Source organism: Acipenser ruthenus, chromosome 10, assembly GCF_902713425.1.
Source record: "Acipenser ruthenus chromosome 10, fAciRut3.2 maternal haplotype, whole genome shotgun sequence".
Lineage (NCBI taxonomy): Eukaryota > Metazoa > Chordata > Actinopteri > Acipenseriformes > Acipenseridae > Acipenser > Acipenser ruthenus.
The window spans coordinates 12,137,115-12,150,675 of record NC_081198.1 but is presented as its reverse complement, the minus strand read 5'-3'; the positions used below and the strand labels follow the sequence as shown (position 1 = coordinate 12,150,675).

Here is a 13,561-nt window from a genome sequence, read left to right as displayed (position 1 = left end):
GTTAAGCTTAAACGATGCACATTCCAGCTTTAGCATTCTGTGTATAAACACCAAACATGTTTAAGGCATAATTTTAAGGAAAAAAGCAATAAAAATAATTGAACATTAATTGCATACCATTTATTTTGAAAGGTTGAAAAAACATATATTACAGTATTGGCACAGCCGAGTTCTAGAACTTCCGTTTCTTGTTTGCACTCCTGTCGTGTTTTCTGATAATGTCCATGAGATTGTCCTTTGTTACAGTGCTATCCTCGCCATGCTTTTTCCTCTGCTTTTCCTTTCTCATCTGCTCGTGAAGGTACAGGGAATTGAGGAGCTGTGGCGGGAGGAGAGAGCCTGTTGGTTTCACTCTGTTCACCACCTCCAGGAAAAGCCTCTTGTTGTTATTGTTGATAAACGTTATGGCGGTGCCTCTGTGACCCAATCTTCCTGCTCTGCCAACCTGAAAATCAGAATAAAAACATCAAGACAACACATCAGTGTATCTACAGGCCTAAGGGCTGGTAAAGGAGTTGCCTTGAATTCTAGTCAGTTATTTTTTATGTTAAACAAAACAAAACAAAACAAATGGTCGGCACAAATGGGATGACTTAGCAAGCATATTACCGAAGTACATTAAACAACAAGAAAAAATATATAGTGTAATTAACAGGTCCATGTTAATTAAAAGTGAATTTAATCTCTCTGTCAAACAGTGAATGTATTTTCTGGTAACTAGGCCTAATTATGTATATTATGTTAGGAAACGTTTTACATACCTGATGAACGTACTCATCCATGCCGGAAGGCATGTCGAAATTTACAACCAGTTTAACATTGACAAGGTCCAGTCCTCTACCAAGCACTCCTGTACTGACCACCACTTCATACTCTCCCTGAAGCAAACCCTGTAAAATGTATTGTAAAAGAATTGCATCAGAGTTAGACGAAACTCATTTTACTTAAACAAATTCTCTCCGACATAAAAAGAGTGACCATGCAGAGAAGCAAAACAAAGTGCACATGGGTACAGCATAACAAATATAAAATTCATGAATACTTACAAACCCATTTTTTTAAAATAAATAAATAAATAAATAAATAAAGCCCACCTGTAATATACGGTTCCTTTCTATCTGTGACTTATCAGAATGAATGGACACAGTCTTTAGATCCATTACTTTATGGACTGCATCACAGAGCAGGTCCGCTCCAAGTTTGCAGTCCACAAACACCAGCACTGGGGGGTGGTACAGTTTCCTGTCCTTCAATATTCAAACAATAACCATATAGATTAATAGAAAAATACATCTTATCAGGCTTTGTATAACAAGTTGTTTAAAATAAATGCAAGGTGCAACGATAACCTGCATCTATAGATGTTTGCATAACAATAAAAGCTGCATTTTATTTTAAAGTTAGTGTGTATTTTTTGATTTTGGGTTTCTTGGAGCAAACTAATTTCCTGTGCTGCTCTGAGTCACAAGGTATAGCAGTAGCACTTTCAGCTCTTGGCTCAGCTCCATTGAACCACCCATTTCCTTTTTAAGAGCTGGGTTGCTATATTGGGATTAGTTGTTGATTTTGGTCTTTCTTGGCTTCAATTTTCTTTCTGGCAAGTAGAATTTTCCACCATCTAAACAGTATTCATTGTAAGCTTACAACATCAGCTTTGTTTAAAAAATAAATAAACAAATAAAAAAATAACTTTGCACTGAGCAAAACATTATCAAATCTAGCCCATAGTTCTTTAGCACAGAAACAAATACAACAGAAGATCCCCCTGAGAGAAAAGAACACACACAAAAAGACAGGCTAAGATAAATCAGCTCTTACATTTAAAATTTCAAATAATTTCTTCTTCTTCGACGGCTCTTCCACCCACAAGACGATTTGCCGGACGTTGGAACAGGGCTGGTTCTTCTCTCCTATGGTTATCTGGACTGGGTTCCGCAGGAGCTGGTTGGCAAACTTCTCAATGCCAGCCGGGATTGTGGCAGACGCTAACAGGGTTTGACATTCCTCTGGAACTTGTTCTAAGATATCCAGCACTTGTTGCTGGAAACCCATTTTTAACATGGTATCAGCCTAAAGAGAGAAAGATAAACCGGTGGTAAGATAATACTTTACACTGAGCTTTTAAAATTGACATTTTAAAAGGGTATCACATAAACTACCTCATCAACTACTACAATCTTTATTCCATGTAGTTGGACTGCTTCTTGTTTCAGAATCTCCAAGAGTCGACCAGGCGTGGCTATAATGATCTAAATGAGACATTAAAAACACAAATTGTAAGAAAGACTTAGATGTAATCGTTTAATTTATATTGTATATATATATATATATATATATATATATATATATATATATATATATATATATATATATATATACACATACACACACACAGTTGTTTAACCATGCACAAAACCTCAATGCAAAGATCTAATTTCAAGCTTTAGTTGAGCAGCATACTTTGGATGATTGCCATGTGGTGGGTTAAGAAGAAACTGCCCTTGGGACACTAATTTTGTTATGCTGAACAATCAAAAGGCACTTTAAATACTCAATTTGCCCACAAATAATACAATGCTCAACATAATGTAAAGCCATTTATGTGGAAGTCTTATTTGTTGCTGGTGAGCACTTCACCTTAATACTCTGTTTGAGACGATGAAGCTGTGGAGGCAGGGGCATTCCCCCAACCAGGAGGGCTGTTCTCATGTTAGGCAGCCCCATCACCATCTCTTTAGCTTGCCTCTCGATCTGTATTGCTAACTCTCGGGTTGGTGTAAGAATGAGAGAAGCTGGTCCATGGACAGTGTTTGCTCGTCTCTGTAAAGAAACATTTGACAATAAATCAGACGTAGATTGTGACATTCAATTTCAATTCATTGTTAGGTCTGTTTTAAATTGGACATTTTTTATAAACTACATCCACAGTAGCTCAATACTACAACAGGTACCTATAGTGATAAACATTTAAATACAGTCTGGCCTAGTGTTTACAGATGAGGACTAGGCACAAGATTACTGTGTTAAACTGTGTGAGGTCACTGTGATATAGTTTACTACTAAATCTTTATTCTATGCAATATCCTTCCCATATACTTCTAGTGGAAAGAAAACATCTGACCGTTTTCCTTTTTTTCTGACAGTATCAGTGACAGGGAAAAACTAAAGCACCAGATGGCATTCCTCAATGCTTCTTTTTAAGTAAATGGTTAAACGTTATTAAAGACATTCAACATTGCATAGCATAATAGCCTCATAAACATAAAGCCTCTAGAGTCTTAAAAAAAAAAAAAATGTTCTTTGAACACAGTATGGTTAACCAGAATACTGCTAAACTACACATCATAGTTTTACAGGCTAAATTTAGAACAGCCGCAGTGCTATATACAGTAGATGCAGTCCTTCATTGGAGCTGCCTTCAGAGATACTGTAACTGGCTGTAGCTTGATTTGTTATTTTAATTACACAGAAATAAAGTATTGATTATTGTGGTGGGGAAGCAGTGAAAAGTGATATCAAAATGTCAAGGCTTCCAAAAGTTTACCTTAATCCAGATTACACAACATACTAGCTTTGAGGCAACTTCTCCTAACCTAAATAATTCGTTAGAGAAAGTCTTCCTTTACTTCCATTATATATATATATATATATATATATATATATATATATATGACACACACACACACACACTATAGTAGTACATGTATTCCAGTACAAAATACAGCAATTCTCTTTAATTTTACTATGACTTTTCTTAAAATAAAATCATGGTAAAAAATGAAATCAAGGTACAGTACAACTTTTATAACTATAAACAAGTCCCATGTGTCAAAGAAACTGGCGCCCTATAAAGCCTCTCTTGTGAAAGCTACATAAAAGTCCTCTCTCTGGTGGAGCACGCTCAGCTATCCTTGTAATTACTTTGGGAGCTCTGGAGTTAATCAGCCACCACGCCTCTTCCTGTCTGCAACTGAACTCTAATTTACCTCCTCTAGAGCTCGCACTAGAACTGGGAGCAGGAAGGCTGCCGTTTTCCCTGAGCCTGTGTCAGCACTGGCTATCACATCTCTTCCCGCCAAACCGACAGGAATCATTTGCATCTGGATGGGGGTTGGCACTTCATAACCCCCTCTCTTTAGATTGCAGTTTAAATGATCTGGCAAGCCACAGTGTTCAAATTCTATAATGGGTCTGATGATATCTTGGCCATGCACTACAATTCCTTGTTCTTGCTTAAGTCTTTCAACTTGCTCCTCCGTCAGACTTGATATAAAAGGATCCTCTCTGTAGGTAAAATTAAACTTGTCATCTTTCGCAGGCGCTGTTAAAGAAGCGTTTTCCACTGTGTCGTCAGTTGCCTCTAGTTTTACACCAACCCGATTCAGGTGTTCAGCTTTACATTCTAAACTGCAAACATCGTTATCAGTTGCATCACAGATATACTCTCCATATCGACCACATAAAACACAAACTGGCTCCCCAGGCTCTGGCCACCTCTGGCTTTTCTTGAAAGCCTTTACTGGCTCTTCCTCAGAAGAACCGTCTGTTTCAGCATCTTGTGCGTGTGCCTCTGCGCTTTCCTGGTCGCGTTCCTCGCAGGTGTTTTTAGGGTTCTGCTGTCCTTGCCCTGGCTCTTCCTGTTCCTCTGAATTATCCACTGTAGAGGTGCAGCCCTCCTGAACAGGTATCACTGTCTGACTCTGTTGGCGAGTCCAGAGATCCTCTGCATCTTCAGGAGATGCTTTACTTTTTTTGGGAACGTGATGTGTGCTTTCTGAAGCGCGTTTTACCTTAAGAGACCTTGGAACAAACATTTGTATCCTGAAACAGAAAGTAAAAAAAAATGAAATTAATAAATCAGATCTACAAATTTAGATCCACGTGATGTTGAACCGTACATTCAACTAATCTAAACAATGACACACCGGTCAATTGTCCTTCTTCTTTCAAGTGCAATTTATTCCAAACGAAGAAGAATGTATTTTGTTTAACATTGTATTAAAGCAGCTTGAGGTTTTTTTTTTTTTTTTCCTTTAGGGCCATTGTTATCGTTGAAACTACGGAGTGTTGCGTAAAGGCCAAATCAAACAGAATATTACTAGATGTTTTAACAGCCAGGCTCAACCGCCAAGTGGTGGAATTAATAAAGGTAAGACAGGGGCTCTGTAATCAGATACATTAAATCACAGGTGCAAAAACTGTACTGCTGTACAACTAACATTTACCGCACAGCCTAGTAGTAGTACACACAGCTCAGATTTGCGATATCCTACCGTTTCTCAGAATGTGTACCCATAACTCCTCCGATGCGGTAATGGGGTACAATGTACAACACCAATGGGTATTTGATTACTGTACATATTTTACAGTACAGAAATATCATATTAACTCTTGGCACGAAAAACATCAAACATATTATGAACAAATAATATTAAATTACGGTAAACACCTTCAGCGGAAATACTTTTTGTTTTAACTGTAAGTGTACTCTTTCTACAAGTAAAATAGAACAATATATGCACATACTTACTATTAAGTCCACAGCATTACTGGTGTCATTAATTTTAAACACGAAATGAGGAGCTCCTTGTTTTCGATACAGTGTTGTCGCATCTCTCTGATGTAGGTCGTGCACAGCACTCTGGGAAATGTAGTTTTTCCATTACAGTTGACCTGTATGACACATGCTCACGATGTGCAGCTATCCCATCCGCACCCAGTATACACCATCAACGTCTCTCTTTATGTAACCCGTATCATATAAATAATGAAATAACTGAAATCGTAACCCGATTTAATGGAGCAACTTTCAATAGCTTTATTCTAGTCCTTAATTACCCTTTAAAGTGACCAACAAAAAACCTGAGAGACCTGGAATTACTGTGTATTACGTATTTGCTTGGATAATTTAGCATTGCATTATGTGACAGGAGACCGCTAAATTGTATCATCCTCCAATAAATTGTATCCTACAAGTTATCATCCCCCAAGAAATTGTATGGACTGAACAGTATATTGACATACGAGACTAAAACAAATAAATACAATACCATCTATCAGCTATAAACAACACATTCTCATTCCTAAAGTTTTTACACTTCAATATCATTAGATCTGTACTGAGCAGAAAAGGGCTGGTTTAATGGGCGGATTACGCAGGCGCAAAGGACGAGTTCCCTAATAGAGACAGTGCGGCAGGAAAACCGCAGCAACGTCAGGGATTTGTGTAAGAAAGGGGGAAAATAAAAATCCAGAGAAAAAAGAGAACATGGAATTAAAATAAACACATCCATCCACAAATGGACAAGTACGATTTTAAATGTAAACTGGATAAGCTGGATATGCGTCTTTCCCCCAAAAAACAAAAACAAAACAAAAAATAAAACACAGGGCAAAGCCAAAGAATGGATGAAAAATTCAACGAGATCTGCTGCTGCTTGATTTTGCCTGCTGAATCGAACACGCGAGAACATATGGAATACTAATTGGAAAAACACAGTCACCAAGCGCTGCTGTTCAGATAAGATCAACTGTGTCTGTACAGAAAACGGTTTTTGGAAAAAAAACAAAAATATAAGCAAACAAAAGTCAAATTAGATGCATTGAATTCCATTGGAGGGATGTCATAAAGTCCCATTGCTTGACAAGCAGATACTGGATTCAGGAGACGGGCATTTCCATCTGAGGTGTTAGAATGGGCGATGCCGCAGATAGCAAGGAGATAAAAAAGACTTTCATCGTTCCAGCCATAAAAGCCTTTGATCATTATGACTTTGCCAGGGCTAAAATCTCTTGTAGCCTGGCATGGCTGGTTGCCAAAGCCTTTGGGACAGGTAGGTGGCGTCTTTTCATGCAGTCGCACACAGTGATTTAAGGTATGTTTACCAAGACTTATGCCTGCAATTCACTTGTGGCAAAGATTTGCAATTGAAAAATAAATATGTATTTATTTATTTATTTAGGTTTTTTTTATTTTTATTTAAATGTACCTTACACATTAGCTTTGATAGCGTCATACATTTATATTTCCACACATGTACATTTGATACATTAATAATTTATACATTATTGATTTAGCAAACGCACAATGTTGACATAGCTGCCTATATATGCTTATGTTGGGAAATGGTGCACAGTCTCGTGAGCGCTGACATTATACAGTATTAACACACACACACGCACATTATATATGTGTGTGTGTGTGATAATCGTTGCGTTTTTGTATTTTCTAGATATAATGCCAAGTAGACTTTTAGAATATAGGCCCAGCACGAGAGCACAGCACTGCTGAACCAAGTAAAAAAACCAGGGTTTCCTGTTTATTGTCATACCAATAATAGCCCTTAGGATGATGCTGTCAGGGGGTGACATTTAGCAAGAAGTAACTACTGGTTTGCACAAAATTTTGAATTTTTGGCTTGATTTACAGCTATACTATGGTAAAATGGAAAATACCAGTCTTTCTGTACTGTAATTATATATTTTGCAACAGTTTGGAAACCTTTGCATACTTGTTATAGTTCAGCTTACACTCAGAGTCCAGTTTGATTGTATTCAGTACACCCTAAAAATACAAATGTTAGATACTCAAGGAACAGGGGGAAATGATCCAGCTCTGAAATCTAATGGGGGGGCATATTTCAACTGCATAGAAATAGTCTGGTGCCACCAATAAAGACTGAGGTCATCTGCAGGGAGCACTTTTACGAGTACCTTTAACAGGAATGCTATAAACAAGAAACAGTAATTCAATTGGGAATCGTGCTCAGTAACACCTTTTACCTCGTCATGGAAATATCTCTCCACAATTTACAAACTGAATTCAAGTTGTTTTTTTTGAGCATTTTCTGATGCAATAACTTAAAGTTGTTACTGTGTCACAATTAAGGGTTTAAACTCTACCCAAGTGTTAAACGTTTTGAGTTTTTCCTAAACATTTAACCGCTGTCAAATCTGCAGGCCAAAGACAGCAGGCCAAATCTTGGTGTAGGTGTTCAGTCTTTTTCATACATGGAAATGCTGTGCCCATACAGTTATACACAAATATATGTTGCAGTAAAAGTGATAGGGCTTCTAATGATGGCCTTTGCAATGGGTTACAAACATTACCAATATGTTCAAGTTTAAACTTATTTTATTCTTAAATCTAAACATTTAGTAAATTAAACAGAAGCTCCAATAGCACCACTAGATGTGAAACACAATTGCAGTACTGAGATGGAAAATATTAAAGGTAGTCATTTTACCCCACAGTAAAATAAGTTCTTGAGTGCAGTTAGCTTATATTCAAAAAGCTAAGCAAAGCAACTGGGCACGTACCCAATACAATCATTACTTCTAGTTGAGCCTACTGTCCTTAACAACAGAAATCTATTTAGACTTTACTACTTTTAGGTTACATTCATGTTCCATAACCAGTAATACAGACTTTCCACAACATGTGGCAGATTCTGCTTTTTGTGTGGGGCCCACATCAGAAGAACAATGTGCTTATATACAGAGTAGAAGAGACGCATTCTCACAGTATGGGAGTGAGGCACCCTTATAGTTTAATGAGTCACATGTCCTTCACACCCATGTTCTTTGATTTTTAATTGACTGGATCAACAGTCGGGTGTATATATTTACCCTGATGTTAATTTCGTTTTAGAGCCTCCAGTTTTATGACTAGTCTCATCTTTTTTAGGTTTGAACTACAAAAGCAAAGCACGCCATTTTAGAACCTTTTAAGTAGAATTGTATGAACGCAAGCATTTAAGTACCCAGTTAATGTGAAATGTTCACGTTTCCAAATTCATATGTACGGGTCTGTTGTACCTCAAAGAAAGAATCTAATTGAGTTATAATAAAAAAAAACTAAATTCCATAGTCCACATGATTTCTCTGTAGTATTGCACTGCAAACTGGTATACATTCATTTGCATTGCATACTGGAGAGCTTCTTGTGTTCTGTGTTACGGTATTGCGGCCACACCACCTTGAATAAGCCTGATCTCATCTGATTTCAGAAGCTAAGCAAGGATGGGCTTGGTTAGTACTTGGATGGGAGACCGCCTGGGAATAGGGCAGCAGTGTGGAGTAGTGGTTAGGGCTCTGGACTCTTGACTGGAGGGTTGTGGGTTCAGTCCCAGGTGGGGGATACTGCTGCTGTACCCTTGAGCAAGGTACTTTACCTAGATTGCTCCAGTAAAAAAAACAACTGTATAAATGGATAATTGTATGTAAAAATAATGTGATATCTTGTAACAATTGTAAGTCGCCCTGTATAAGGGCTTCTGCTAAGAAATAAATAATAATAATAATAATATTGAATGTGGACAATTTTAAAAAGCCTCAGTATTAGTACAGATGGGTGAAGCAGATGTTTCAGCTGCCTAGAGCTGGTGTCCTGGGAAGCAGGACAGATGTAAAATCCACTGTTTGCTTAGATGAACTGTCCTATTTGCATCATGTAAACAATGTACCAGGTGAACAGGTAGACTTGACACTGTGTGCTGTAAGCATGCCTACATGGTTTGCAGAGCCAGCTCTTTTAATCTCAAAATTATAGGTAACTACATGTTTTTGTATGTTTGAACATAAGAGGTAGTAGGCCCATATGTTATTTTAACTAGAGCTGCAGTTGTTTAGTCTTTACACATACTAAGCAGAGCTATTTCATAACATCTGTGACATAACAGAAATACCAAGACTGACGGCATTTGTCCCAATTAAATAGGCCTCTTGCTGTAGCTCAGTAGATCCTGTGGATATTCAAAGCACACAGATTATACGCTGCTTGCTTGATGAAGTCAGTTATCCCTGCGCCAGACTTGTTGGAAAAAATGTGACATAGTGTGTTTACCAAGCTCAGAAAATGTTTTTTTTTTGTGATTTTATTTATTTATGTATGTATTTATTTTATGAAGAGGTTTAAATTAAATAAATAGAGTTTTGCATTTTCTGAGACACATATCATCCATAACAATGAAAAGTAGTAGAACAGCACAGAAACCTATTATGGCTTTTCAAACCCTGTGGAGATGTATCAGTTTAACACATATTTCTGGATACATCTCAGTGGAAAGGGTACATATAAGTTGCTATTTTGTTGCTTTGAAGGCATGTTAGTTTATATAATTGTAACTCCAATCTCCTCAAAGCCACATTTCTCTCTCTGTATCTCTCTCTCTCTCTGTCTGTGTCTCTGTCTGTGTCTCTGTCTCTCTCTCTCTCTCTCTCTCTCTGTCTGTGTCTGTGTCTCTCTCTGTGTCTCTCTCTCTCTCTCTCTCTCTCTCTCTCTCTCTCTCTCATATTGTTGTTACTTTTCTCTTTGCATTTATAATGTACTGTAGCTTGTTTTCCTCTGGAATCTACATATCAACTTCCTGTCTTCTCTGCACAGAGAACATGGGAAGGACTTTCCTGTTGACCTTAAACAAAGTATACACTGATCCTCCATGCTGGGGTCGACTGTACCTAAATGAGCTGAACCGTGGCGAATCGTGATGCCGTAGCCCTAAAATGTATAAATATGATTTATTTTCTCGCTTTCTCTCTAAAAGAAAAATCTTTAAAATTCGATTTACTCTTTAGTCAGGAATGTATATATGTTTGCCTTATATTAAAACTAGTTAAACAATACCATTCAGTATGTTTTGGAAAATGTAGACAAATATATATATATATATATATAATTTAAATGGGAAAAACAAAAAGCTCAGAATAATTTAAATTATTAAATTTAAATTCAATGCTGTTTAAGTGCAGCACTTTAATCAGAGCTAATTAGATTCAGCAGTAAAGTTGTGAAGCCACCATTCGTCACAAGCACCATATTTGCACATGCTTACCCTACTTCAGTTGTTAAATACATACAAGAACTAAACAAAAAAACTGATTGTGATCCTATATTCAGAAGGAATTTCTAGGGAATACGCACAACTCAACACAGTGAAACACAGCGATGTGCTTAGGACATTCTCAATACTACTGTCTACTGTCCCTGAATTCCAATGCTCAAGGTTAAACATGTATTACACAATTATATTTTTTTCTACATGACTGTTCTTTGTGTTCCCTAATATGTTATCAAGGTCATTATTAATAAAAGTGAAAAATAAATTGAACGGTATTGGTTTAATTCAGCTGCCATAGTAACTGCCTGAAAGCTCAGGGGATTGCAATGATAATATTGGAGGGATTTACCATAGATGTACCACTGAGAAACTCATTAGGGTCATCTTGTAGTTTCTATGGCAACATAAAGTGTAAACATTAAATATATATAGCATTTTCAGTCATGAAATATGTACTAGACATTTAGCTGGAAAGCTCAGACCTGAATATATTTTTGCATAGATTTAGATGCCCATATTTACAGAGATGCATATTGTTACGTTCAGTTCAGTCATGTATTTCCTATTATGAATATTGACAAGCTTTTTCAGGAATTGTAATGAGGTGCACTATAGGTCTGCATGCAAATAGTTCTTATATCTGCAGTAAATAACGAGGCTCCTCTCAAAGTGTTAAGCATTAATGGCTGTTCTGTGTGTGTGTGTGTGTGTGTGTGTGTGTGTGTGTGTGTGTGTGTGTCTGTGTGTCTGTGTGTGTGTGCTCTAGACAATGTGCCAGAGGACCTGAAGGAGCCTTTCTACACAGACCAGTACGAGCAGGTGCACACCAAGCCTCCCGTGGTGAACCTTCTACTGTCAGCTGAGCTGTACTGCCGCGCGGGGAGCCTCATTCTCAAGAGCGATGCAGCCAAGCCTCTCCTGGGACATGATGCTGTCATCCAGGCACTTGCACAGAAGGGACTTTATGTCACAGACCAGGAGAAGTTGGTTACCGAGAGGGACCTGCGCAAGAAGCCCATTCAGATTGTGAGTTCTGACTTGGCTACCTGTTCTCTTTAGATGTTTTCTTTAGGTTCTAATTCCTTTTTTAAAATCAATTTAAAATATAAATTCCAATTCCTTTGAAGGAATTGGAATTTATATTTTAGAGTCATAATAATTGTTGTGATTTGTTTAACTGCTTTCATTTGAAGCCAATTTAATTGACAAACACTGCCACTGTGAGATCATTTTAACAGAATCCTGCTAATCGTTTTTTCTATGACCTCCACTTGTCACAGGCTAAAATGTTTGGTTTTGTGTTGCCTGAAGAAGGACAATATGGTTTATTGATCTGCTTACATTAGCATTTACAGTACCGCAATTGCCTGATCAAAAATGGTACTTTAACTAGTGAAGCCAGGTAATAACTCGGGGGAGAAACATAACCCAGTTAACAGTCAAATCTTTTTTCTAATTAGCCTCCAACTTGTATTTTACAGTAATCTGTTTAAAGCTATCTAGCATGGTATAATAGAAACAGTGTGCCGTTTCTGTGTGATTGAATTAATGTGGTTCAGGCTTAAGCTGGCAGTTGGATTCTCTTGGTTTGCAGTAACCATTATAAAGAAACACTCTGTCAGCTCCCCTCCAGAAGCAATGCTGTTTTCCTTTTGGAAGTCATGAAGGGTTGGTAACATTCTGAAGGTATAATAATACAATGCTTATCTTTCGTTTTACATGAAGGCTACAGTTCCTCCTGTACTGGGTGTGGGGTGGGGTGCCTTCTCTTGTGGTTGTACCTGTCTGGATGGCTCTGCATATTAGTGAGATGAAAACACATGAATGGGTGTACACTGTCTGCAATTGCTATAATTTTTGTTCTGAACCATCCTATATCCAGGTCTGTGTGCTCCTCACATGCAGTTCAAATAGGATATTGAAAATGTATAGTTGTTAGTCTTGTGCCTGGAGAATAAGGTACAGTAACATGAATGGAGCTGAAGGAGTTCAGTCACTGCTTTTGAATTCCCGAAAGACCTAGGGTTGATTTGTTGCCTTGCTTATTAGATAGGGTTGGAATTGCTGAACAGTGCTAAATGGTTAGATGAGGGAGATAGATTGTTTGTGTGTTATGTAGTGTGTTATTGTTTGAATGTATGTATTGGTGCACGGGGTATGGTTTAGTTTATGTAGCACAGGTGATTTAAAATGTATATTTGTATTTGGGCACGGGTGTGTCACAAAGTAGTCCACGTGCAGACTGTGCCTGGACTCAATTGAATGATTGATTAGCAATCGAGTCCCGGCACAGCTGCGTAAAAAGAGGCACGAATCACTCACTCGTGGTTGGGTTGTTCAGAGGCGGAACGTAAAGTAAAGAGAACTAGAGAAAGACCATATCAATTGCTACTCATGCTGGCTTTAACACCAGCACGATACTTGTTTTGTTCTGTGTCTGTTTGGCCACTGTGCCGTTTTGTTTGTTCAGCTTTTTTATTTGTTTGTTTATTTACAATAAACTTGTGCATCAGTGCCTTCACTCACCCCAGTACCGTGTCTGTCTACTTCCTGGTCTGACGTCACCACAATGCCTATCTGTGACAATTTCTCTTTTCTAGATAATAGCATTTGTATGCAGAGAATATTCTATACTGGCTAACTAATATTGCTGTGATTGTTCTTTGTAACATCAGCTTTACCATCACATACGTAATGCTATATTTCTTGTTACAGCTTATTGC

At 37.7% G+C, this 13,561-nt stretch overlaps 2 protein-coding genes and 1 pseudogene across 10 annotated transcripts in view; 2 read left to right on the top strand and 1 right to left on the bottom strand.

Annotated features, from left to right (window-relative positions):
- Positions 1-105: 105 nt before the first annotated feature.
- LOC117404434 (probable ATP-dependent RNA helicase DDX59) lies at positions 106-5,737 on the bottom strand. Of its 2 annotated transcripts, none has more exons than XM_034007277.3 (8): positions 5,527-5,737; positions 3,987-4,821; positions 2,638-2,820; positions 2,160-2,249; positions 1,819-2,070; positions 1,095-1,247; positions 762-890; positions 106-445 (listed from the first exon to the last, which is right to left on the bottom strand). In XM_034007277.3, exons 2-8 carry the CDS (start codon positions 4,812-4,814, stop codon positions 173-175), a joined length of 1,908 nt encoding a protein of 635 aa, XP_033863168.3. In that variant the 5' UTR covers positions 4,815-4,821; positions 5,527-5,737; the 3' UTR covers positions 106-172. The 2 variants fall into 2 exon arrangements, with proteins under 2 accessions (XP_033863168.3, XP_033863160.3); XM_034007269.3 differs by having other exon boundaries at positions 5,531-5,735.
- A 430-nt stretch (positions 5,738-6,167) lies between these two features.
- Positions 6,168-13,561, top strand: part of LOC117408630 (calmodulin-regulated spectrin-associated protein 2-like) — a 45,562-nt gene continuing 38,168 nt past the window's right edge. For all 8 annotated transcript variants that reach the window (XM_034013863.3, XM_034013837.3, XM_034013815.3 and 5 more), the window contains exons 1-2: positions 6,168-6,833; positions 11,605-11,864. In XM_034013863.3, coding sequence (XP_033869754.3) covers positions 6,695-6,833; positions 11,605-11,864 — 399 coding nt within the window. In that variant the 5' untranslated portion in view covers positions 6,168-6,694. The remainder of the gene's footprint in view (positions 6,834-11,604; positions 11,865-13,561) is intronic.
- Positions 8,961-9,075, top strand: LOC117414995 (5S ribosomal RNA; annotated as a pseudogene).

Excerpts from the sequence above, each read along its gene's own strand:
- LOC117404434 (XM_034007277.3), bottom strand. The coding sequence starts at position 4,814 with ATGTTTGTTCCAAGGTCTCTTAAGGTAAAACGCGCTTCAGAAAGCACA. Across the intron at positions 2,250-2,637 it reads GTCTCAAACAGAGTATTAAG|ATCATTATAGCCACGCCTGG; the intron begins GTGAAGTGCTCA and ends TGTCTCATTTAG. Across the intron at positions 446-761 it reads TGGATGAGTACGTTCATCAG|GTTGGCAGAGCAGGAAGATT; the intron begins GTATGTAAAACG and ends TCTGATTTTCAG.